At 38.1% G+C, this 27,009-nt stretch overlaps 2 protein-coding genes across 2 annotated transcripts in view; one reads left to right on the forward strand and one right to left on the reverse strand.

Moving 5' to 3' along the window:
• The window catches only part of scarf2 (scavenger receptor class F, member 2), a 33,830-nt gene extending 24,760 nt beyond the window's left edge, over positions 1–9,070 (reverse strand). Inside the window, exons 1-5 of the mRNA XM_084414216.1 lie at positions 8,300–9,070; positions 3,714–3,772; positions 3,527–3,628; positions 1,107–1,623; positions 15–233 (exon numbers count right to left, since the gene is read on the reverse strand). Of these exons, the coding sequence (XP_084270342.1) occupies positions 15–233; positions 1,107–1,623; positions 3,527–3,628; positions 3,714–3,772; positions 8,300–8,454 (1,052 nt within the window). The 5' untranslated portion in view covers positions 8,455–9,070. The remainder of the gene's footprint in view (positions 1–14; positions 234–1,106; positions 1,624–3,526; positions 3,629–3,713; positions 3,773–8,299) is intronic.
• A 1,394-nt stretch (positions 9,071–10,464) lies between these two features.
• Positions 10,465–27,009, forward strand: part of prodhb (proline dehydrogenase (oxidase) 1b) — a 30,422-nt gene continuing 13,877 nt past the window's right edge. The window contains exons 1-6 of the mRNA XM_084414217.1: positions 10,465–10,860; positions 13,248–13,456; positions 25,054–25,088; positions 25,171–25,320; positions 26,334–26,398; positions 26,505–26,621. Coding sequence (XP_084270343.1) covers positions 10,585–10,860; positions 13,248–13,456; positions 25,054–25,088; positions 25,171–25,320; positions 26,334–26,398; positions 26,505–26,621 — 852 coding nt within the window. The 5' untranslated portion in view covers positions 10,465–10,584. The remainder of the gene's footprint in view (positions 10,861–13,247; positions 13,457–25,053; positions 25,089–25,170; positions 25,321–26,333; positions 26,399–26,504; positions 26,622–27,009) is intronic.

The following is a 27,009-nucleotide window of genomic DNA, read 5'->3' on the forward strand; positions in this document are numbered from 1 at the left end:
CCAAAAATTCATACCGATCTCCAATCCAGCCGGGATTGCAGTGAGAGCACTTCCCATCGATGCGGTTGCAGAAGTGACCGTCTTTGCACGGTGGACACTGATCCTTACAGTTTTCTCCGAAGTAACCCTCCACACACGCCTGGTCACATCTTGTCCCGTTCCAGCCGCTCTCACACGTTACACAACGACCGTCCGTCACCTTACAGGGCTGCTGGCCTTTACAGTGGCCACACCTGAATCAACGGCAAAAAGGAAAGCCCGGGATCGTCCAGGTGTGGTCAGTCAAAAAAAGAAGAGAACAAGTTATGGGTATAAAAGATATAAAGCTCTGAATACGAATATACCGCACACTACTGCTCAAAAGTTTCGGTTACACTTTATTTCGATAGTCCACTTTAGACATTCTACTAACTCTCAATAACTTGCAGCTACATGTCACCAAACTCTCATTAGAGTAGTAGACTATTAGGTTAGGGTTAGTAGAATAAGTACGGCATGTAGTTGCAAAGTTACTTATAGTTAGTAGATTTTAGTCAGCATCATTACGCCAGTCTTTCAGAAATCATTCATTTCTTACAACCATTTTTTGCTGCTTATTATTTTTGTGGGAAACTGATAAAAACATTTTTATTTGATGAATAGAAAGTAAAAAAAAAAACTGAATTAGAAATATTTTGTTACATTTTGTCTCTACTGTCACTTTTAATCAATTGACAAATGCTTGTGAAATAAAATATATATATATTAATTTCTTAAAAAAAAATACTACTCCAAATTTTTTAATGATAGTGTATTATGGTTTTCACAAAAAACTTTTTTTTCTGTTTTCAACATTGATAACAATAGGAAATGTTTCTTGTGCAGCAAATCAGCATATTAGGATGATTTCTGAAGGATCATGTGACACTGAAGACGCTGAAAATTCAGCTCTGCCATCACAGGAATAAGTTGCATTTAAAAATATATTAAAATAAAAAATTGTTCTTTTAATATTTCACAATATTATGTTTTTGTTTTTACAGTATTTTAGATCAAATAAATGCAGTGTTAGTGCACATAAGAGGCTTCTTTCAAAAACAAACTTTATGCTGGTAGCTTTTCCTCACCTGTTTTTGCAGTTCTGTCCGTAGAGCCCGGCTGGACACGGCTCCCGGCATAGCTTTCCTCTGTATCCGGGTTTACAGGTGCACGATCCATCTGCCGGGTTACACTTCCCGTGCACGCACTGACAGTACCGCTCACAGCGCTGACCCCAAAGCCTCTCCCTACACTGACATCGGCCTGTAAACTGCTCACAAGGCGAGTTATTACACAGACATTGAGCACCGCAATTTCGGCCGTACCAGCCAGGGTTGCAGATGCAGCGGCCCGTCTGATCGCACACAGAGTTGATGCTGCAGTAGCAGTTATTGTTGCACTGCGGTCCCCAGTAACCGGCATGGCAGGTGCATTTGCCCGTCTCCTGGTCACATTTGCCTTTCTGACAGTTGCAGGACTTCTCGCAGTTTTCACCCCAGCGGTTGGGGTAGCACGTGCACTTCCCGGTCACGTCGTCACATTTACCGTTAGGGTGGCACGTGCACATGCCCTTGCAGTCCGGACCCCAGAACTGAGCGGGACACTCTAGGGGAGTCAAAAAGATGCACAGGTTGTAGTTTACAGGGTCAAAAGAAAGGAAACATTTACTGTGCAACTGGGAAGCTGAAGGAATGATTTCAGGTCATTGTTAAAGTTTACTTGGCTAAAATTCAGATTGTTTAGTTAAATGTTCTTTCACTAGTGCATAAAATGTCTATTTTGTAAATAAAATTTCTTAATATATATATATAGTACTGTTCAAAAGTTTGGGGGCAGTGCAATATTTTAGAAAGTAGTCTCTTATGCTCACCAAGGCTGCATTTATTTGATCTGAACTGCTTTCTATTTGAATATATTTTAATTCATGTGATGAAAAAGCTGTATTTTCAGCATCATTCCTCCAGTCTTCAGAGTCACATGATCCTTCAGAAATCATTCTAATATGCTGATTTGCTGCTCAAGAAACATTTATTATCATTATCAATGTAAACCGTTGTGCTGCTTAATTTTTTTTTTTTTTTTATCAGTTTAATGCATCCTTGCTGAATAAAGTATTGATAAAAAATAAATAAAAAAAAACTTAATGATCTCACACTTTTGAAAGGCATTTGTGTATATATAGGTACAGTAATTGGCCTTGGATATGTCTTTAGGAATGAAAAGTCATTTGAGAGGTGAAGGAACTATATGATTATGAACGATTATGAGATTTATTCTTTTTACAATAATGGACATATTTAAAGAAAGTGAAAAGTAAAAGTTTTTTTTTTTTTTTTTTTTTTTTAAACTAGCAGCACTTAAATTTTTCAGACAATTTTCTTTGTTATATTGAAGCATATGCTGAATTTGGAGTGGGACATATTGAAGAATTTGACTTGAGGATTTTCTATTTGCTTTTGCTAATCAGAAGGGGACATTTAAGAGCATGACACACATTTAAAGGAATAGGTCACCCAAAAATACAAATTATCCTATAATTTACTTGCCCTCACGCCAGGTGTTTATGACTTTCTTCTTTCAGCCTTCCCACGATATCCATATTTAAAACTTTATAAACCATAATCAGTGGCTTCCAGCAAACGGCCGTACGCACATTCACGAGAGAGTCGAGTTCCGGCGGAAGGGTGACCTCTGACCCGACGTATGACATAGGCATAGCAAAAGCTTAGGCGAGAATAGACACCTCTCGCCAAAACCATGTAACTCTCTTGTGAACGTGCATACAGCCGTTACCCGGAAGCCAGTGATTATAGTTTATAAAGTTTTAAATACAAAAAAACATAAAAATTTATTTTTTACATAAAAACTTCAGAAAGCATTTATTATACCACTGGAGGTTTGAAAACCATTCGTTTTATGATGAATAGATGGATGGATGGATGGATGGATGGAAGGATGGATGCACTTTTGGAGCTTCATTAACTGCCATTACAAAGCTGGGAAGAGCCAGGATATTGTTTAATATAACTCCTATTGTGTTTGGCTGAAAGAAGAAGGTCATGAGGGTGAGAAAATTATGGGATACTTTAAATTTTTGGGTGAACTGTTCCTTGAAATACACCCCTGCAGACAAGATGAATAATCAGTATTTTTTTTACACACTTTATCTGGAAAAGAAAGATTTTAAATTCAGAGAAACTCTGAAAGCGTGCCGCAAACTGCTACAGCAAACACTAACTATTTAAATGTTGAGCAGCAAGCTCATTGGCTGCAGATGCAACAGGAACCAATCAGCTTGAGCGGTGTAGTTAAAAGTGTAATTGACAGCAGTTTGCGTTAAGGACCTTATCAGCCAGCGCAATCTAGAGTTTCATGACAGAACTTGGTATATATCTGTTAAACATTTATTTTCTCAGTTCTTAGGAGTGCATTAGGCTAATTAAAGGGCATACAATTTTAATTATTAAAATCAGTTACTTTAATCTGAAAAAGACAAAAAGCAACTCACTTGTGTCACAACTTGCCCCAAAATATCCATGACGACAGCGGCATTCGTTCGGTCGGACACACACCTCGTTCTCATTACAAGTGAAGTTGCCTTCACAGAGAGCTGAGGGGACAAGGACATGGTCAAGATATAAATCAAGTAACGTGACACTCAGGAAGTGATCTAACAAACAGGAAATGACACTTACGTGTTAAACACTCTTCACCTTGCTGCGCCCATCCGCTACAACACGTAATCTCTGATGACCTAATGATAAGATGACAAATCATGATGAAATGATCAAGATAAATCAAGATAAAGTGCATTGGCTTGAATATTCAATCTATACAACATTTAGCTGGCATCTCAAAGGACAGCTGATCGTTAAACGTTCGAGTCAGCATATTGTGCAAATGCCCTGACCAAAGCTTCAACTGTCCGTGAGAGGTTTAAGCATGTGGAATATTGCAAATGTCTGGGTGCCATCTGTAGCTTCTTCTGAGCTTCACAAGCGCAGATGTTTCAGATAGCGAACCCGCATCCACTCTCACAAACACAAGCGTAAGCATTCATTCCATTCTCCACCCTCTCACCGACAGGAGTCATGCGAACCAGACATCCCGTTTGAAGCGATAACTTCATTGCATCGTCAGATGTGGAAAAACAATGAGTGTCTGGATCCAAAATAAGGTCACAGCCTGATTTGATTAGTAATGCAAATGTCCTGCATTAGGCCAGTAAGTCAGTCTAATAAACAGGTTGGACTCCAGTATGAACAAGAAAGCTTTGAAAATGCTTGTTGGAATATTCAGTTGAAAAATCCCTGAATTTGTAGCTCTCTTATGTCATTTGCAGTTCTTTGTATGCATCTGTTTCAAATATAAATTTTCAGTGAATAATGACTTAAATTTGGTTAATTCCTCACATGAAGCTATCATACTGCTTCAGACGAATGTAGATATGTGTGAGTCATAACATCTCCTTTGTGTTCCACAGAAGAAAGTAAGTCATACGAGTTTGGAATGACATGAGTGAGTAAACAATGACATATTTTGTGTGTGTGTGTGTGTGAATTACTCTTTTAATCCAACACACATGATCCCAGTGGAATTTTGCATGTGTCTGCGGTGGATGTTTTATTCAAAGCATCACACTTTCTTTTGACAGAAAATGATGGGAGGAAGAGGGAGGAATGGATTTGGGACACAATGAGGACCTGATTCAAACCTGCCTCCCATATGAGCACCACAGCACAATGTGTCTAAAGGTTTCAATATGTTTGTAGACTAATAAACTACCATTCAAAAGTTTGGGGTCAGTAACATATATATATATATATATATATATATATTAAAGAAATCAATACTTTTATTCAGCAACGAAGCATTGAATTGACATTGAATTGAAACGAAGCATTGGTCAAAAGTGACAGTAAAAACATTTGAAATGTCACAAAAGGTTTATATATTTTATATAGATTAACAGCAAATCGGCATATTAGATTGATTTCTGAAGGATCATGTGACACTGAAAACTGTCTAATAAAAAACATAACACAATGTTATTATTGTTTTTCTGTATTTTTGATCAAATAAATCCAGCCTTGGTGAACAGAGACATTAATAAATCATTTTTAATAAAAAAAAATAAAAAAATCTAAATAATCAAAACCAAAACCAAACCCATTAAAAATGTTTTACCAACTCCAAACTTTTGATTGGTTGTGAATGGTAAACATTTCAAATGATCTCTGCTATCTCTACTTCAAGTGGCTTCCCGTTAAAACTGAATACTCTCTAAGTGCTTGTTAGATATAAGACACATGCCGCCCCTCATATTCCGCCACATGTGACCTCTGCGAGGCCTTGTCCACACTTTGGCTTCCTCTGAAGCGTGGGGTCCGCTCTCTGCATTCAGTCAGAGTTTGTTTAGCCTATGTGTGCGTGTCTTACCCAGACATGATCTACACCACAGCCCTGACTTCTCTGCACTGTGTCAAACCCGACATGCACACCACAGCGAGAACGTGAAGCTAGCGCCGCGGATGAAAGCTTAAACAAATGGAAATTGAGCATCAGTCAACAGCTAGGGGGCCAAACTTGACTCAGCAACAATAAAGTCCTGTGTGGAAATTTTGAGCAATTTTGTTAAAAGAACGTGAACTTCCTGTCAACGTCTGTGGTTGCTGAGAATCTCTGTTTGTGAGAATACACATTAGATTGTATCTGATGGTTTCCATTTTGATCTAAAGTACAGTGATAGCCATCTGGAGCCAGTAATCGCAATGTAAACACACTTTTAAACAACCGCGTAAACCATTCAACGCTTAACAGTGCTAGTAGAATTCCCCTAAAATGCCTGCTGAGCTTAAATGCAACATGATTTTGAGATTTTGACTATATTCATACATCTAAATGTAGCTTTTTTGCAACATGTTTTGAATTAAAATAATGCTCCTCATGAAGTAATTTTGTAAGATTATTTGAACACTGAACAGTTTACCCTGGTTATCGGCCAGGGGTGTGTTTTCCTGCATAACTCGCTGCTTCATTACAATGTTGCAAATTTCATGGTCAACCATGTTGGTTTATGATGTCACACAGGTGGTGGAGTAATAACTTTTTTTAATGACTTTTTCTCAGTTTTTTTTTTTGCTTTATTTCCAGATTAAATCACAGACTCGTTCTTACATACTAGAGCACGTCCGCACATGTGCACTGTTTAAAAACAGCGCTGTAAATCTCTTGACAAACTTAAAGACATAAATGACATTTGTTGTATATATTCGAAATGATAGCTATAGATTGTACTGCATGCCAACTTGCTAATTTTGCATAAGATAAGGATTTATTAAGTCCACATGCCATGCAAACAAGAAACCATGTTTCCAACCACAGGTGGAGACATGTCGTTCCAACCACTCAACTGTGCGATGCTGTTTGTGAATGTTCAGTAGAACTATGATTTCTGGAAACACCGACTTGTTATACTATATGCTATCAACTATATGCTGGACAATATATCCATAGTTGGCTAACGGTACTTTTGGGAAAGCCCTTTGAGATGATCTGCAAGTTCACCATGACCAATTCATTTTTTGTGAATTTTGTATTTGATCAGCAGAAGAAAGAAATTCATATAGGTTTGGAAAAATTTAAGGGTGAGTAAATGACAGAATTTTAATTTTGGGTGAACTATCTCTTTAATACTTTTATCCATCAAGGAAGCATTAAATTGATCAAAAGTGACAGTAAGGACATTTATAATGTTATAATGACATTTAAAACAGTTATTTTAATTTGTAACAATATCACACATTTGACTGTATTTTTGATTAAATAAATGCAGCCTTGATGTAAGAGACTTCTTTTAAATACAAACCCAACTTTCGAATACAAGTGAATATGTTGGTCATTTCTTTGAAGGGGCAACACTTTTAGTCTTGACTCACTTGCTGCCCAGGGTGAGGGGTAAGACATGACAAAAGAAAAGAAAATTACCAAGTGGTCCCAACCTAAAATATGACTAATATAAAGAAGCAAAATTGGGAATGAACTTGATCATGCATAATCATTATATAGAAAAGAGCAGTGAAGTTTGAAGCAAAATATCTGCAGAAGGTTGGACTGACCAAATTTAGACACGTATATAATGTTTTAACAGAAATCAACCAACACTTAAAATAATTGTTGCAATTGGTGCATCTTAAAAGGCAAAAAAAATAAAAAAAATAATCCCTCACAAATTCAATGTTAAAATGCTTCTGATATCAGTATTACATAAGCTATCGTCCATCCTGCTCATTAGACTTGGGCATTGCCGTTATCCATTCAAAGGTTAATCACTAGTTTTGATCCCTGATTGCCTATGATATTTACAGTATTTATAAATGTGAGCCTCTGTGATTTGATAGATTCATTTGGACATCAACATTGATCAATGTGATTAGCCTTCTACATCTATTATACTTGGAATGAAATGTAGGTCATGGATATAGCTAGTATGTTGTGACTAAATGTCACACCCTTGATGATCTCTGTGTTTAGGTTAGAGTTTAGAATACTGTATGTAACGACTGTGGAACTGTACAGATTATTCTCTAAGTCTTGCAGTTTCAAATACTGAATAGGCCTTGAAAGAGTTCTATCAAATGATGCATGTGTTTTTTTTTGTGTGTGTGTTTTTCGTTTTAGTTCATATACATTTTTATGGGCTTTTAGAAGTATTTTAATACCAATTAATTTAATTATTGTTCTTTTACGCAGGCTTTTATGCAGTATCTAAACTATGCCACGACTTCAATGCTTCAGTGCTTGAGTAATTGGTGTCGCCCTCTATCTCTCAATGTGTGTCAGTGACCCAGATGTGAAACAGGGTGACTGACACACATCAGATTCAAATAATTTGCTATTTGGAACGTCATCAAAAAAAAAAAAAAAAAAAAAAAAAACTTAAGTACAGTTTTAAAAGTTGAATCACTATTTTCTTTGCACTTTCATATTAGGCTATAACTCATTAGTTGTATAACCACAAAAACAACAATCAGAAATGACAAACAACTTGGCCCTATTTTCTAACTTTAAAGCAAAGATTAATATAAAATACTTTATCATTTTTTTAATTTGAACTCTTAATGTAGGCTAATGTAGGCCTTCTTTTTCATTTTCATTACTGTTTTCTTGAAGTTCACGGAAATAATGTTTAATTGCTGCACTTAATAAAATTGGATTTTCATAGGCTACTTTGGATTACTTTGGATTTTCTTCCCCCCTAAAAGTTATTCATCCAACTTACCCTGGAACTTTGCACACGTTCCTACCCTTTGGATTGAGTTCTTGACTGAAAACGGGACACAAGCATAGAAGCAAAAGCACTAAAACCGCTAAAGTGCCCTTTAGATCCATGGTAGAAGAAACAGCATCTCTCCATGCGCCTCTTCTGCTCAGCATTCCTTTCTTTTACAAACTCTAGAAGTTCTGACGGGATATTTGTATCTCCGAAGTCTCAAAACCTTCGACTGCAAGCGTTCGTAAGTTACTTTATCCGCATAAATCGTTTATCCACTCTCTTTCAGACTCCAAAGGCTGAGGCAGAGGAGAGAAAAGAGGAGGAGAGGGCGCACAGAAGTTATAAAACCAAACAGTTATTCCCTCCGTCCAGCCCCAGTTCCTGAGAACTTCTGCTTTTATTAAGCGCTCCAAACACTGCTGGATGTAACTGCTGCATAGCTGGAAATTTCTGACACAATTCCCGCCGTTGTTTCCAAAATGTAGATTTTCAGAGAGGACATGCTGCTTCAAAGCATGTCAAGAAAAGAAAAAAAAGTCTGCAAAACTATATGTGCGTCCATTTTGGAAAAGACAGGGGGACTTTAAAACGGTCGTTGTTCTCTTTTCAGAAGGAAAATTCCTAATTAGTGATCCTATCTCTGGCTCTGGCTCTTGGGAATTCGGTGCGCCTGCTCTCTTTGGCGTGCAGCGGTTTCCCAATTCTAACCGAAACCACCAGGAGCAGCTCCTCAGCGAGTGGGTGTGACTTTAGTATATGTTTAGGACTTAACCATGCACCCCTCCAGCCCCCCTTACTAACCTCCGTCTACATGCCCGCGCACGAGCGCATGCACGCGCTGTCCGTCTCGCCTCATTACTAGTGAGGGTTTTATACAACAGTGGGTTATACATTTATACGTATAATAGGCTTTATCTGGTAAACACAACCAAACCAATAACCAATATCTCTCAAACACACATTCAGAACATTGTACCTTGGCGAATATTAAAGTTGGACAAGCTAAATTTGGAAGACCTGTAGAATGGCTGCAGGGAGGAAAAACATATAAGTGCAATGCAAATGTTTGCATTGGTTGAATCGAGAATCAGAATAGAACACAAATTTGATAAAATCACAAATAATGAATTTGAGTTAAAATGGTGAGTGAATGGTTGTGCTTTATTGTCAATGTGAGAGGATGTGACTGTAGTGTTCAACTGGTGGTAATTTTTTTTTAATGATTTTAAGAATTATCTTGCATATGAACATATGTAATATATTGTATTTTAGTGGTTTTGTACAAAGAGTTAAAAAATTCAAAAGTCTCTCTCTCTCTCTCTCTCTCTCTCTCTCTCTCTCTCTCTCTCTCTCTATCAAATTTTCAATTTTCAAATGAGCTTTATTAGCATACTGTGTATCACAATGTTGCCAAAGCATTAACATATAAACAAATAAATAAATAAAAACACCCAATAATAATAATAATAATAAAACATGTGTAGACCATGTCATGTGTAGGCTATTATAGCAAATAAATAAATAAAATCCATCTAAATAAATAAATAATCATGTGTAAAATAGATCTTACAGCAATGCAGCTGTGCTCTCTCTCTCTCTCTCTCTCTCTCTCTCTCTCTCTCTCTCGCACTCGCGCACACACACACACACAACACACACACACACAAATAAATAAAAACTCTTTTGAATAAATGATTAAAAATCGTTATTATTATTTTTTTATGAATAATTTTCGGATGTCTCCAGAAGTTTTGTCAGATTAGCTAAATCGTTTCCCCTCAGTCTTGTAAAAGTCAAATACTTCAACAATGCAACGGCTCCCCCCGCTGTTAACTTCATGGAACGTGCACAACAAATGTCACGTCACGTTCGTCAACAAGCAAAACAGCAAGATCAAACGACAAAAAGCAAGATTTAATAAACAGTCCGAAGTTTAGGCTATTAATTTTTGTCCTCGGTGTATTGACATCATCACATAGTTTATATTATATGTGTAGCCTAACCCTATGTTAGTTAAATTATATTCATTTACACCTCAGAATTATAAAACAGGGATGTTTCTTTTACGTAACGTTTATGCAACATTATTCCTTTTATGGCATTCCATGAGTGTGTTACATCAGTAAACAAGCACGTTACTGGATTTGTTCCAATCAGTCAGCCCAGATTTGAATATGGGGCGGGACCCCACAGGTAGCGTCTAATGTGTTCAAGGACAGAGTGCCTTCCAAAAAGCAGCAGGCGATCTTTGTCTGTTTTATGCACATTGTCAGTACAGAAGTCTTGAACTGATGTCTCTCCGGAGAACTCTTCCAGCTTTTGCGCTCGCGACTCGTGACAGGAGTTTTGTGATCTCCACTCATCATGGTTATCAACGGAGTGTGCAAGCGTTACATTCAACCAAAACAAACACACAAGAGGAGCATGTGTCCTTCAGTAACAACATCTCCATTGACTTTGAACAGACCAAAGAAGCCTACAAGAGCAAAGACACTCTTGAGTTACTGAGAAGCTTGGTAGTTTTCAAACTGTGCACCTATGACATCCTGGTTGATAAGAATAAAGAGGTATGTAAAGTATTTAATGCTTATAGAATGCATTCATAAAGAGTACCATCCTGGTCTTTCATGTACTGCATGTGACAGACTTCCATGAATTCCTGTATTGGAGGGATTCTCAGTGGAATTACTCTTGTGTCATTGTCCTGGTCTGGATGATTGACAGGAATGGCATCTTGCCAGGGAAGAAGTCATGTGGTTAGTGTGTAGAGTTACTAGAGTCAACTGGCAAGGATAGAATGAACCTCAGAGACATATGCAAGTCTTTTTAACCTTTAGGCAAATTGGAAGTGGAAACACACTGAATATATTGTTTACACAGGGTTTCAGCCTTAAGAAAATTAAGAAGCTTCAGATTAAAAACCAAATAATATATATATATATATATATATATATAAATGATAACTTTCATTTAAACACTATCTAACAATTTATATAGTAAGCTAATGTATGTATAATATTGATAATAATAAGAAATATTTATTGAGCAGCAAATCAGTATATTGGAATGATTTCTGAAGGATCGTGTGACACTGAAGACTGGAGTAATGATGCTGCAAAATCAGCTTGACCATCACAGTAATAAATTACATTTTGAAATATATTTAAATAGAAAATAGTTCTTTACATTTTTTACAGACCCCTGGTTAAAACCCTTGGTGTTAACAAATTAAAGGCCAGATTTACTAACAGCTTGCGCCAGCACAAACTCTCTTTTGGAGTTAAACTACTTACATACATACATACATACATACATACATCTTCTTCCGCTTATCCGGGGCCAGGTCGCGGTGGCAGCAGTCTAAGCAGAGATGCCCAGACTTCCCTCTCCCTAGACACTTCCTCCAGCTCTTCCGGGGGGACACAGAGGTGTTCCCAGGCCAGCTGGGAGACATAGTCCCTCCAGCGTGTCCTAGGTCTTCCCCGGGGCCTCCTCCTGGTGGGACGCGCCCGGAACACCTTCCCGGGAAGGCGTCCAGGAGGCATCCGGAAAAGATGCCCGAGCCACCTCAGCTGGCCCCTCTCGATGTGGAGGAGCAGCGGCTCTACTCTGAGCTCCTCCCGAATGACCGAGCTTCTCACCCTATCTCTAAGGGATCGCCCAGCCACCCTTCGGAGAAAACTCATTTCGGCCACCTGTATCCGGGATCTTGTCCTTTCGGTCATGACCCACAGCTCATGACCATAGGTGAGAGTAAGAACGTAGATTGACCGGTAAATCGAGAGCTTCACCTTGCTCAGCTCCTTCTTCACCACGACAGACCGGTACATTGACCGCATTACTGCAGAAGCTGCACCGATCCGTCTGTCAATCTCCCGTTCCATCCTTCCCTCACTCGTGAACAAGACCCCAAGATACTTGAACTCCTCCACTTGAGGCAGGAACTCTCCACCAACCTGAAGTGGGCAAGCCACCCTTTTCCGACTGATAACCATGGCCTCGGATTTGGAGGTGCTGATTCTCATCCCAGCCGCATGCAATTCTCATGCAAACCGCCCCAGTGAACGCTGAAGGTCCTGGTCTGATGGGGCCAGCACGACAACATCATCCGCAAAAAGCAGAGACGAAATCGTGTGGTCCCCAAACCTGACACCCTCCGGCCCCTGGCTGCGCATAGAAATTCTGTCCATAAAAATTATGAACAGAACCGGCGACAAAGGGCAGCCCTGCCGGAGTCCAACATGCACCGGGAAACAGTCTGACTTATTGCTGGCAATGCGAACCAAGCTCCTGCTCCGGTCGTACAGAGTTAAACCGTACGACCGGAGTTAAACTACTTTCAGGATTTACTAAAGACACGCAGTGAAAAATTTGCGCTGAAAAGGTGCGGACATGGTTATTTTTGCAGCTGACCGCATTGCATTTGCTTTTGTAGGAGTTTCCCTTTCAGACGCAAAATGTATGTGAAGGGAGTATTTAAATGAATCATGCAAGGTGATTTACTATGATTTATGCTCATCAATTTATTAGTATTTGCGCCATTAGTGCCCCCAAACTGTAAGGACACCTCTTAAAGGGATAATTCACCCCAAAATGTTGGTTGTTACCCTCATATTGTTTCAAACCTATGAGTTTCTTTCTTCTGCTGAACATAAAAGAAGATATTTTAAAGAAAGTTGGTAATCAAACAGTTGATAGACCCCGCTGACTTCCATAGTAGGAAAAATACATTGGAAGTCAATGGCTACCATTAACTGTCTGGCTACCAACATTCTTTAAAATATATATATATATATTTTTGTGTTCAGCAGAACAAAGAACAACTTGAGGTTATGTAAATGATGACAGAATTTAAATTTTTCGGTGAACTATCCATTTAAATATGTCTAAAAATGAAATCAGATCATACTATAAAATGTGCATGCTTTGACAACTTTATTTCTGTCTTCTACAGATAATAGATCTCAGCAGGAAGTTGTTAGGACAGAAGATGTTTGAGCAGTTTATGAAGATGACGTTCTACGGTCAGTTTGTGGCAGGCGAGGACCATCAGTCCATCAGGCCTGTAGTGCAGAAGAACCAAGCGTATGGAGTGGGAGCTGTGCTGGATTACAGTGTAGAAGAGGATCTCTCACAGGAAGAAGCTGAGAGGAAAGAGATGGAGTAAGTGGACCCTACAGCCACAATCTACCATGTTTAAGCTGCTTCCATCGATCGTAGGTACCAAGGGTGACTGGAAAGATTTGTGAGCAATTTAACAAAATACAGTGTCTAGATAGGAGAATGTTACTCAAGATGTTCAGCAGAACTGCAAGCATTTACATGATCCAGACCTGACCAATTAAGGGCCAGATAAATAAACCACCTGTGATATAGATCACACCAGTATAAGAACAGAATATAAATGAATGCAATTATATTTTGCTCCATAGAGAGCTATAGTGCTTAATTTAAAGCAGCTCATTAAGAATTTTTGCTCTTCTAATATCAACCTGCAGTTTTGGGCAGTTAGTTTAGTGAAAACTTTCTCCCTTCTTGGCCCTCCTAGTTTGCATGGAAGTGTGCATCTGAAATCTATTGGTCTGAATTGGTCTTTAAGACCTGCTTTGCATAAAACTAACTACTTTTCGGTAGAGGGCCTAGAGGTTAATGGCCATGCTGTGTTTTGTGCTCACGCGGAGAGCTCACAGAAATAGCCTGAGATTTGATCTGCTGTCACAGATGTAAACAAAGTGCCCAGATCCTATTGGTTGTTTTGGTCGAGGCCCATTGTTTCTGATTGGCTTATATTCAAGCTATCAACACTCACTGTTTAGGAATTTGGTCTCACATGCATACAGAGAGCTGCTCTCTATTGCTACTAGAGAACATGTTTTTAGTAGTGTATTCTGTATTGAGACAACAGTAGCCTACAGGTTTATTTATGCTTCAGACCTGATTCTCTAAGACAATCATCACTATTTCTGTTGCTCATATTTAGGGTCAGGGATTTGAACAAGTACACAACACAACCAAATACAGAAGCGCACTGCAAAAGTACACAACACAACCAAATACAGAAACGCGCCTCAAAAGTTCACAACACAACCAAATACAGAAACGTGCTGCAAAAGTACACAACACAACCAAATACAGAAGCGCACTGCAAAAGTACACAACACAACCAAATACAGAAACGTACAGTACACAACACAACCAAATACAGAAGCGCACTGCAAAAGTACACAACACAACCAAATACAGAAACGTGCTGCAAAAGTACACAACACAACCAAATACAGAAACGTGCTGCAAAAGTACACAACACAACCAAATACAGAAACGTACAGTACACAACACAACCAAATACAGAAGCGCACTGCAAAAGTATACAACACAACCAAATACAGAAACGTACAGTACACAACACAACCAAATACAGAAGCGCACTGCAAAAGTACACAACACAACCAAATACAGAAACGTACAGTACACAACACAACCAAATACAGAAGCGCACTGCAAAAGTACACAACACAACCAAATACAGAAATGCGCTACAAATAGAACAGAACACAATGGAAATGTTTTCAGGGGATCCCATAAGTGACGAACCTGGCTGGGATGTGCTTACAGCTCAAAGTCTACTTTATTTTATTTTATTTTATTATTATTATTTTGCAAAACATACAGATATGACATGTTTATGACATACACATTTGTATACAATATACAAAATGTATTAACAATATGTTCAATGTCATCAGAATACTAATGAGAAAAGAACAATGAGCTGAAAACTAGATAGAGAGAAAAAAAAAAAAAAAAAAATAAACATGAGGGGAAGATATTAATCTATACATCAGTTACATTGTACAAATTTTATTATGTTATGTTTTAAGTTTCATAAGAAATGTTAGAATGCATGGTCCAAATATGAGGCGGCAAGTTTTAAAGTTGAGACACACACACAGATATTAGATATTAGATTAGATAACGCATATTTTAAAACCTTTTTTTGTATAAAATGTATATTTATTTGCAACAGTTAACAGTAATAACAAGATATTTCTGGTAATAACAGCTATTCAGCTGATGGGCACTGTGCTGCGTTGTCATGGGAACATCCCAGGTGAAAATAATGAGGGAATTACGTTGTCTTTCGTTGCTCCCTTCACCAAGTGCGTTCCAAACGGCAACATAATGGCACACGAGCGCCCTGCTCACTCCAAAGTGCCCACTTCAAGGGCTCTGCCATTCGAAGGGAGTAAGGCATAGGGATGCTCACGAGCAATAAGCACGTCCCAGCCGAGTTCGTCACAGGGTCCCCTGGAAACATATCTATTGTGGTCTGTGCCAGAGCCGTTGAAAAACATAATATCTAACAGGCTCTGGTCTGTTCCATTTGTAGCGCATTTCTGTATGGTTGTGTCGTGAACTTTCGCAGTATGTTTCTGTATTTGGTTGTGTTGTGAGTATTTGGAGCACACATGTGTTGTGAAACTGATGAAGATGTTTTCTTAATTTGTGGGTGTTTTTCTATTTGCATGTGTTTTCTTCAGTTGCAGTTGAGCTCTCTCGGACACCGGATGAAAACCCTAATTAAGTATTGAACAAAAAGAAAAATCAAAAAGAAACCCAAAAAGAAGTCAAAAGAATATAGTATGATCAAAAGAGTTGTTGTTATTTGACAAAACATGGAGAGATATGGAGAGTGTCCCAAATCAGTCACTGATCATTGTATAATTTGAACTACTACTACTACTTCTGACCTTTTGTATTAAACTTTGGAGTTTAACCTGATAATGCAAATCATTCAGCTTCTTGAGAAGTAAAAAGTAATAATCATAGTCCCTGTGAGACATTTTTTTTTAAATAGTTTATTATTATTATTAAATATTACTATCTAGGTTTTATTTATTTATTTCATGTTTAGTTAAGTTTTATTTATTTATTTATTTATTTATTTATTTATTTATTTAATTTAGTTACTAAGGCAACATTTCTAGGACTTGGAATAAACTTGAGTTGTTGTATAATTTATTTCCTACTCCTAACCTTATTTTCACATTTTTGTTAAATTTTTCATCTAATATTTATATTTCCTTTTTAATTCAACTTTATTTAAATGAACAAAAATGTGTTTAATATTTATCATTTCAGTTTTAGTTAGGGCTGGGTGGTAGGATGCTATATATATATATATATATATATATATATATATATATATAGCGGGGGAAATTAGTATTGAACACGTCACCATTTTTCTCAGTAAATATATTTCCAAAGGTGCTATTGACATGAAATTTTCACCAGATGTTGATAACAACCCAAGGAATCAGTACATACAAAGAAACCAAAACAAATAAGCTCAGAAATTAAGTTATGTGTAATAATGTGAAATGACACAGGGAAAAAGTATTGAACACATGAAGAAAGGGAGGTGCAAAAAGGCATGGAAAGCCAAGACAACAGCTTAAAACTACTAGTAATTAAAAAGCAATCCAGCCCCCTGTCAGTGGAAATTAATAACAGCTTGTTCAGTCCCAACGGATGGCCTACAAAAATGTCTCATTGCCAAGGTGTCACACAAGACACATCTCATGATGGGTAAAAGCAAAGAGCTGTCTCAAGACCTTCGCAACCTAATTGTTCCAACACATAATGATGGCATTGGTTATAGGCGCCATTCTAAGCTTCTGAATGGTCCAGTGAGCACTGTTGGGGCCATAATACGGAAGTGGAAAGACAATCATTTCACCATAAATTTGCCTCGACCAGTGCTCCTCGCAAGATTTCTGACAGAGGAGTGAAAAGAATAATCAGAAGAGTTGTCCAAGAGCCAAGGATCACTTGTGGAGGGCTTCAAAAAGACCTGCAGATAGCAGGTACTGTGTTCTCAAAGAAAACAGTAAGTAATGCACTCCACCACCATGGCCTGTATGCATGCTCACCACGCAAGACTTCGTTACTGAAGAAAAAAAGCATGTTGAAGCTCGTTTAAAGTTTGCTGCACATCATTTGGAAAAGCCAGGGAAATACTGGGAGAATTTAGTGTGGTCACATGAAAGCAAAATTGAATTGTTTGGATGCCATAATACACACCATGTTTGGAGGAGAAATGGCACTGCACATTACCCTAAAAACGCCATACACCTTGGTGTTGGCTCTTGGACAACTCTTCTGATTATTCTTTTCACTCCTCTGTCAGAAATCTTGCGAGGAGCACTGGTCGAGGCAAATTTATGGTGAAATGATTGTCTTTCCACTTCCGTATTATGGCCCCAACAGTGCTCACTGGAACATTCAGAAGCTTAGAATGGCGCCTATAACCAATGCTATCATTATGTTTTGGAACAATTAGGTTGCGAAGGTCTTGAGACAGCTCTTTGCTTTTACCCATCATTAGATGTGTCTTGTGTGACACCTTGGCAATGAGACCTTTTTGTAGGCCATCATTTGGGACTGAACCAGCTGTTATTAATTTCCACTGACAGGGGGCTGGATTGCTTTTTAATTACTAGTAGTTTTAAGCTGTTGTCTTGGCTTTCCATGCCTTTTTGCACCTCCCTTTCTTCATGCGTTCAATACTTTTTCCCTGTGTCATTTCACATTATTACACATAACTTAATTTCTGAGCTTATTTGTTTTGGTTTCTTTGTATGTACTGATTCCTTGGGTTGTTACCAACATCTGGTGAAAATTTCATATCAATAGCACCTTTGGAAATATATTTACTGAGAAAAATGGTGACGTGTTCAATACTTATTTCCTCCGCTGTATATACAGTGAGGAAAATAAGTATTTGAACACCCTGCTATTTTGCAAGTTCTCCCACTTAGAAATCATGGAGGGGTCTGAAATTGTCATTGTAGGTGCATGTCCACTGTGAGAGACATAATCAAAAAAAAAAAAAAAAAAAATCCAGAAATCACAATGTATGATTTTTTAACTATTTATTTTTATGATACATCTGCAAATAAGTATTTGAACACCTGAGAAAATCAATGTTAATATTTGGTACAGTAGCCTTTGTTTGCAATTACAGAGGTCAAACGTTTCCTGTAGTTTTTCACCAGGTTTGCACACACTGCAGGAGGGATTTTGGCCCACTCCTCCACACAGATCTTCTCTAGATCAGTCAGGTTTCTGGGCTGTTGCTGAGAAACACGGAGTATGAGCTCCCTCCAAAGATTCTCTATTGGGTTTAGGTCTGGAGACTGGCTAGGCCACGCCAGAACCTTGATATGCTTCTTACAGAGCCACTCCTTGGTTATCCTGGCTGTGTGCTTCGGGTCATTGTCATGTTGGAAGACCCAGCCTCGACCCATCTTTAATGCTCTAACTGAGGGAAGGAGGTTGTTCCCCAAAATCTCGCAATACATGGCCCCGGTCATCCTCTCCTTAATACAGTGCAGTCGCCCTGTCCCATGTGCAGAAAAAGCATGATGCTACCACCCCCATGCTTCACAGTAGGGATGGTGTTCTTGGGATGGTACTCATCATTCTTCTTCCTCCAAACACGTTTAGTGGAATTATGACCAAAAAGTTCTATTTTGGTCTCATCTGACCACATGACTTTCTCCCATGACTCCTCTGGATCATCCAAATGGTCATTGGCAAACTTAAGACGGGCCTTGACATGTGCTGGTTTAAGCAGGGGAACCTTCTGTGCCATGCATGATTTCAAACCATGACGTCTTAGTGTATTGCCAACAGTTACCTTGGAAATGGTGGTCCCAGCTCTTTTCAGGTCATTGACCAGCTCCTCCCGTGTAGTTCTGGGCTGATTTCTCACCTTTCTTAGGATCATTGAGACCCCACGAGGTGAGATCTTGCATGGAGCCCCAGTCCGAGGGAGATTGACAGTCATGTTTAGCTTCTTCCATTTTCTAATGATTGCTCCAACAGTGGACCTTTTTTCACCAAGCTGCTTGGCAATTTCCCCGTAGCCCTTTCCAGCCTTGTGGAGGTGTACAATTTTGTCTCTAGTGTCTTTGGACAGCTCTTTGGTCTTGGCCATGTTAGTAGTTGGATTCTTACTGATTGTATGGGGTGGACAGGTGTCTTTATACAGCTAACGACCTCAAACAGGTGCATCTAATTTAGGATAATAAATGGAGTGGAGGTGGACATTTTAAAGGCAGACTAACAGGTCTTTGAGGGTCAGAATTCTAGCTGATAGACAGGTGTTCAAATACTTATTTGCAGCTGTATCATACAAATAAATAGTTAAAAAATCATATATTGTGATTTCTGGATTTTTGTTTTTTAGATTATGTCTCTCACAGTGGACATGCACCTACGATGACAATTTCAGACCCTTCCATGATTTCCAAGTGGGAGAACTTGCAAAATAGCAGGGTGTTCAAATACTTATTTTCCTCACTGTATATATATATATGTGGCGATAGGCTTGATGTTAAGCTCTCAGATTTCATCAAAAAGATCTTCATTTGTGTTCTGAAGATGAACAAAAGTTTTACGGGTTCGGAACGACACAAGGGTGAGTATATAATGAAGGAATTTTAACCCTTTAACAGCTGGGTGTAAACCGGATGTGTATCAGTGTATTGGATCCTTGTATTCTGTCTTAAAGTGACAGCAGCCTAATATACATTAATGTTAATCAAACAAAAGAGAAAATAACTTAACTTGAATAACTTTTGTAGCTTTAATAAGGATAAATGTATATATTTTTTCATGCAATGAAGACTATGCAGTATTTTATTTTTTATATTTAACCCTCTGGGCTTCTTCGCCCGAAAACGGGCGAAAACTTGAACGTTTCGAATTGTTTAATTTTTTTGCTTCATCGGATGGGGGTGAAACTTGGTGACTTTTGTTTTATTACCTATATGAACACACAAAAAAATCAAGGAGATGATTCTGATATGTTAAAGGGTTGTAAAAAAAAAAGTCACACTTAGCTTCCTCCCGCCCGAAAACGGGCGACATAGGAAATGAATGGGAAATATGAAAAAATAGGAAAACTCAGAGAAACTTTTGGTGGTACAAGCTACAGATCAGCCACTGTGCTGAAAAAAAGTGTACAGCAATGAAGGGGTGACACTCTAAAACATCAAGAGTGCAAATAAGACACACACCCACACACACAAACACACACACACACAGAGAGAAATGAACTGGTAAGACTGAAACAGCAAATTTTGCCCCAAACTATATAAAAATTATATAATCATAATAACTCCAAAACTATAGCAAGGAGAGTCAAAAGGTAGGTATCGTTTGAAAGAACTCTTTTTAAATTTTTTGAAAATATAAATGACATTACATTTGGACATTGTCCTGCCAAGAAACAGCGGATAAAAGACAATATATATATATAATTTTTATTATGATTTTGCATATCTTTCTTATTTGTCATGGAATAACTCAGGAAGGAATTCTTTTTTAGTGAAGTCCCCCTACATGTTAGCTGCATCTGGATAAAAAAATAATAATTTTTGGACAAAGGAATCAAAAGTTACAGCATTCGGAAAAGAGACAGCCTTTTTGTACAGTCTTTGACACCCCCTCATGGGCAATTTTTTCTCCATGAAGAATATCTTGTCATAAAAGCAATAGATGATGTTAATTTTGGGCTCATTTTAATTGTAATAATATGCTGTAAAAAATGAAGTGCCATTTTCAATTATCTGAGAATGTTTCATGAGCTGTATGATGTTTTTGACACATTGCAGTACATTATTTTATAGATTATGAAAAAAAAGAAATTCTATTTATCAGCAAATAACTCAGCAATACTTAAGAGTTTTTCAAAGTGGATACATTCACTGTAAAGTTCAGACTCTAAGCTTTCAAATGACATCAACTTTGTGTTAATCAAGGCAAGATTTTTTTTAAATATGGTAAAGAATATTTTCGCAGCTAGGTGGCGCCTGCTGGCGGTACACTCGGTTTTAGAGGGATTACTCAGCACTCGTTAGAAGTTAATACATGTAATTAGATGCATTAAAAAGCTGAGATCCTAAGCTTTAAAATGATATATAATTTGTGTTGTTCCATTCAGTGGTTGCTTAGTAATAAAAAAAATTCTTTCCGAATGGGAATAAATCAAATAAATAAATAAAAAAGCTATAGGCCGCCTATAGGCGGTTATAGGACATGACACAAATTAATACATTTTGAAGCCACTAGATGGCGCTCTTCTCACTTGAACATTTTTTTTTTTAGGCCTGCACTCTATTTTGATGTGAAATGTTGCATTTATTGAAAAATAAAATAAAATAAAATAAATAAAATAAAAATATATATATTAATTCTAATGGAAAAAATAGCTCATAAAAATTATATAATTAATGCAAAGTATCATAAAAAATTGAAAAAATTCTAAATAATAATCAGAAAACATTATAGAACAAAAATATATTTGATTGGTTATCCTGGGAAAAAGTAAAGTAAAATTTTAAGGCTTCGCCCGTTTTCGGGCGGGAGGAAGCTAAGTGTGACTATTTTACGAAGAAGCCCAGAGGGTTAAATTATTTAATTTCTGTACTATTTCTAACTACATGTTTAATAAACCTATTGTGCTGGAAAAACGTAATTTGTTTAATTCATATTTTTGTTAAATTGTATTTTCCCTATTGTTTGTAATTTGCTTATTTTTCTTACTTTTAATAACAAAAATAAAATAATAATAACTATGAGCAATATCACACGATTAGCAGTGCGATACGGCTGTGATTCGGCCGTATAGGTAATCACAGTCTGCTGATATACCGCACAACTCGTGTGATATTGCGTTTATACAACAATTCGACGGCACAAGTGAGCGATAATAAAACTATAATATAACTATAAAGCAACCATCTAGTAATGCCCTAGCAACCACACAGAATATATATTTAACTTTTTTTTTTATATTCTCTCAAATGAGTTATATTTGAATTGTAAAAGGAGAATTATATCTTTTATTTTCCTGTTTGTTTGCATTACTTGGACATACGCATTATTTGGCAAACAGCAGACAGTTTTCAACTTATGCAATTTGTGGTTAGAAATGCAGTCTACTGATCGTATCTCTACTTGGAGGTTTGTTCTTAATAATTCTGAAGGGTACCTCTTTGTCATTCAGCCTGAAACTGAACCTGTGACCTTTCTATTACCAGCTCAGGTCCTTAACCATTAGCATCACCTACATTTCAACAGCTGTGTCAACGTTATGACATTTGATTAAAAACTGTCTTCATTTGTTCTTGTCATTGACCTTTTGTAAATTACAGAGTGTCAGTACCATACCCGAGGGTCTCCTGCTGGATATATAAATGAAATTGTATTGCCTGAGAACTGAGAGGAAGAGAGAGACGGAGATATAGATGATATGCCATTTGGATTATGAGGAAAAGCCAGTGATACAGAGTGAGATCCAATAAATGGACTTCTCCTCCACATCACTGCTTTCACTTCTGAAAGCTGCTGTCAGAGGTCTGAGTAATTTTATAGGCGTCCCTCCTCAGATTACTCTGCAGAGAGAAGTGCAGTTCTCCTCATCGCCTGTAAGGGGCGCTAAATCTCCACGATCACTCAACTCGCTGAACAAATGAGCTGAAATGGAGCGTTTATTGGAAATGCTCTTTACAACCACAGAGGACCCTGACTGGTCACTGGCTAATAAAAGCTAATTTATGTTCGTGATGTGTGTTTTAGAGCCTCTGCCCCTATCAATATTGCATTAACATCCACCCCAATGGATCCTGTAATGCTGTTATACAGAATAGAGTGCTCAGCTTGGCTTTTCTGCATTATCAAGGGTGTGATAGAGGGAGAACGCTGGAGGATGTGGCATTTGAGTAGGTTGCCATCTAATATGCAGGAACCCAGGCTGATCATTCCATGAGTTTCAGATGCCATTCCTGCCTTGTATCATTTTCGAGGAATAAGCTGTTATTGGTGTGTCTTGGTTTGGTGCAGACTGCCATTATTATAATAACAACCATTGGTCACCTGTAATTGACTTGCGTGTATTGATTTAGGAATGATCTGCTATGCAACATTCAGCTGATGTCGGCCCAAGACAATTCCACAAAATCTATTTGCTTGAAAAAATAAAATAAATAAATAATAAATATATTACTTTCATCATGATTTCTATTTTTTTTTCAATTGTGAAAAACAGTGATATTTATTGGCATTAGAGTTAATACTATATATGTGTGTGTGTGTGTGTGTGTGTGTGTGTGTATATGTGTATATAGTCTACAGAAACTGCTGTTTCTTCACACACACATATATAAATATACATACGTGTGTGTGTGTGTGTGTGTGTGTGTGTGTGAGAGCATACTGTAGATATTTATAAAAAAAGGCAACTTAATTTATTCAATTATTATAATTTCATCCATCCATCCATCCATCCATCCACCCACCCACCCACCCACCCACCCATCCATCCATCCATCCATCCATCCATCCATCCATCCATCCATCCATCCATCCATCCATCCATCCATCCATCCATCCATCCATCCATCCATCCATCCATCCATCCATCCATCCATCCATCCATCCATCCATCCATCCATCCATCCATCCATCCATCCATCCATCCATCCATCCATCCATCCATCCATCCATCCATCCATCCATCCATCCATCCATCCATCCATCCATCCATCCATCCATCCATCCATCCATCCATCCATCCATCCATCCATCCATCCATCCATGAATAAATTCCTAATGATTAATAATATATACAGGATTTTATTTAATTACAGCAAATACTATTATTTCAATACATTACCTTTTCACATGTTTGTATGCATTTTGTTTCTCTTGTGATTTTGAGGTAAAACGAGAAGTTTCACATTGAACATTCATTTCTCTTCTTTTGCATTCATATTCAGTTACACTCAGAAAAAAAGGTACAAAAGCTGTCACTGGGACAGCACCCTTCAAAAGGGTTCTAATATGTACCATTTAGGTACTAATATGTACACTTTTGGTACCAATATGTACCTTTGAGGGACTAAAATGCACTTTTTAGGTACTAAGGTGTACCTTTTGAAAAGGTACCGCCACAGCAACAGATTTTGTACCTTTTTTTCCTGAGAGTGTACTGCATGTTGACAGTAATTCAGTTGACAGTGATGATCTCACTCTCTCTGGTACATTTTAAAATGAGTAAGATGCTGGTCAAAACCTGATGACTTTCTTTGTCATATGTTGCCTGTATAACTCTGTTTTGTTTAGAAGAGCACTTTAAGCCTGGAAGGGCTTAAGTCTGTCAGCTAATGACCCCATCAACATCTCAACATTCCTTCCTGTTGGAACATTACAGACGTCAAAACATTGTCTCCACTGAGCCGCCCCATGCAGAGTAAACGCGGCGGTGTGGGTGGATGGGGAAGTGCAGAGACCGTTCGAAGGATCTGGAGATCACAGGAACTCAATCTAAACAAATCACTGCCCCATGTGGCTGTCTAACCTTTGAGTTGGTTTGAATTCCCGGCCTGAGCTTCAGTGTAGAACAGCAGAGAGTTGAGATGCATGGGTATAAGCATAGACATCAGGCGGGAGTCAGTGTGTGACTCTAAGTGCTGACCCTGAAATATAGAAGGGAAACAAATAGCAGAAGTGCACCACAGTAAAGTGACTTCATAGCAGCCTCTGCAGTTTTTATTGATTCCTCTCTACAGAAAATGCTGTTTCTTCATTTTGTTGGCTAAAGGTCTCTAAAAAGACCTAAAGAACAAGTAGTTGGTTTCATTAGTCCCCTGTTTTATTAAAAATGTCAATTTATCTCTCTTTTTTGATAGATCTTGCATGTCTACATCAGAGAAAGAAAGCCCTGGTGAGTATCTGCACATTTTTAACATTTCAATTCTTTTGTAATATTGAAACAAAAGGTCAAAATTTCCCTTTTCGACATTAAGGAGCTGACCATCGGGAGAAGAAGTTCACAGCCCATCGTAAGTTCGGCGATCGCCGTGAAGGCGTGACGAGCGCTCGTACGTATTTCTATGCCGATGAGGCGAAATGCGACCAGCACATGGAGACTTTCCTGAAATGCATCAAAGCCTCAGGTAACAGACCATCTGTAAAAGCTGACCAGTTGTTAACTTTGGAATTGGACTCAGTTTACAAGCAAACCAAATGCCAGAAGCTACAAATGCAGTGACCGTAACACACAAAGTAGGGCACTTTGCACAAATAGGTACTAGGAAGGGCCTAAAACTTAAAATTGAAGTCAATTTTATTTATCATTTCAATTTGTGCTCATGTGTGAATTATTTTAAATGACATCTTTAGACACTTTTCTTCCTTGTTTTTCTAGCTGAGAAGTCCTTGATAACATCAGAAAATCCAACTTTTAAAGAACGTTGCTCTCTCTTTAGGTCTTTAGGACTTTAGGAGAATGACGTCAAAACAACGCCCCCTGGTTCCCTTGAGATTTTGCTACAGGGTTTTTCAATTTATGAGTAAATTAAAGATGGCGGTAAATTACACACACACACACACCCATACCGAAAACGTGAATTTTGAAGCAGTTATGTCTTTTCAAGAACGTACCTTTTCAAACGTACAGTTTGGGGGTGTGACTGTGAGTGTGTGCATTTTCACACAGAGCAAGTTTTAAAACACTTCTACTCTCATGTAAACAGTCTTGCAACCAGTAGATTTTTCTGAAACAACGGTTTCAGGCTTCCTTCAAGCCTTTTTTCGGTTTGCAAGACTTTGAGACTCTTTTAAAAAGTAATGGGACATCAAAATGTTCTCTATTCATGGAAAGTGGTGCAAACTTCTATCCTGTTATTTCTTTAAATCTTTTTTGTGCATTTTAATGACTGTTGTATATTTTTAAGAGTGCCAAGAAAGCATGGAGCTGACCAACTTTTGAAAGCATTTATATTTGTGTTCCATTATGCCAGAAGTATTGGAGAAACACCCACTGAAATGCACCGACAACACTATGTATAACTGCATAGAATTATTCAGTGTTCCTGGAAAATTGCTCTTAAAAAGGCAGTTTCACTTTCATTGCTGCAGTTAGCCTACCTCTAAAATAACTCTAAAAGAAAATCACCTGCCTGCTCAGGTGGAAGTTCTGAAGATGGCTTCTCGGCTATTAAGATGACTGCCCTGGGGCGCCCACAATTCCTGGTAAGATTGAGGTTCAGGCAGGGTTCATTCATCAGAAAACACAGGTTAAAATCCGTCACCTTGGTGAACTAAACGGGCTCTTCATCCTTCCCTCGGGCGTCTGTAGCTCCAGTTCTCCGAGGTGCTGGTGAAGTGGAGACGTTTTTTCAGTTTCCTGGCTGCCAAGCAGGGGAAAGACGGCGTGGAGGTGCTGGAGCAGAAACTGGATCTAGAGCAATTGCAGGTATGCTTTGGGTTCAAACCGCGGCCAAACACACAGATCAACTGACACTAAAGCGTGTTTAATACTGCAAAAGGACTGTAAGGCATCTGTAACAAATGTGACATGCAGCAAGCAACTGGAGGCTCAGGCTGTATAGCAATGACTTGACTGTACGAGCTGCATTCATTTTAATGGCAAAATGTAATTAACATGACAATAAATAATTAAGTAGTCTTTTAGCAGACACTTGTTTCTAAAGCAGCTTACATGGGACATTTATACAAGATCATTTCCACTAGAGAAACCTAATGTTTTGCTCAAGGGTACAATTGTGATACTACATGAATTGACACGTGAGGGTCGAACTTTAATAGCTCCGATTTTTTAGCACTAAACTACCACATAATTG

The sequence above is a fragment of the Rutilus rutilus genome, assembly GCF_951802725.1.
Source record: "Rutilus rutilus genome assembly, chromosome: 7".
NCBI classification, from domain to species: domain Eukaryota; kingdom Metazoa; phylum Chordata; class Actinopteri; order Cypriniformes; family Leuciscidae; genus Rutilus; species Rutilus rutilus.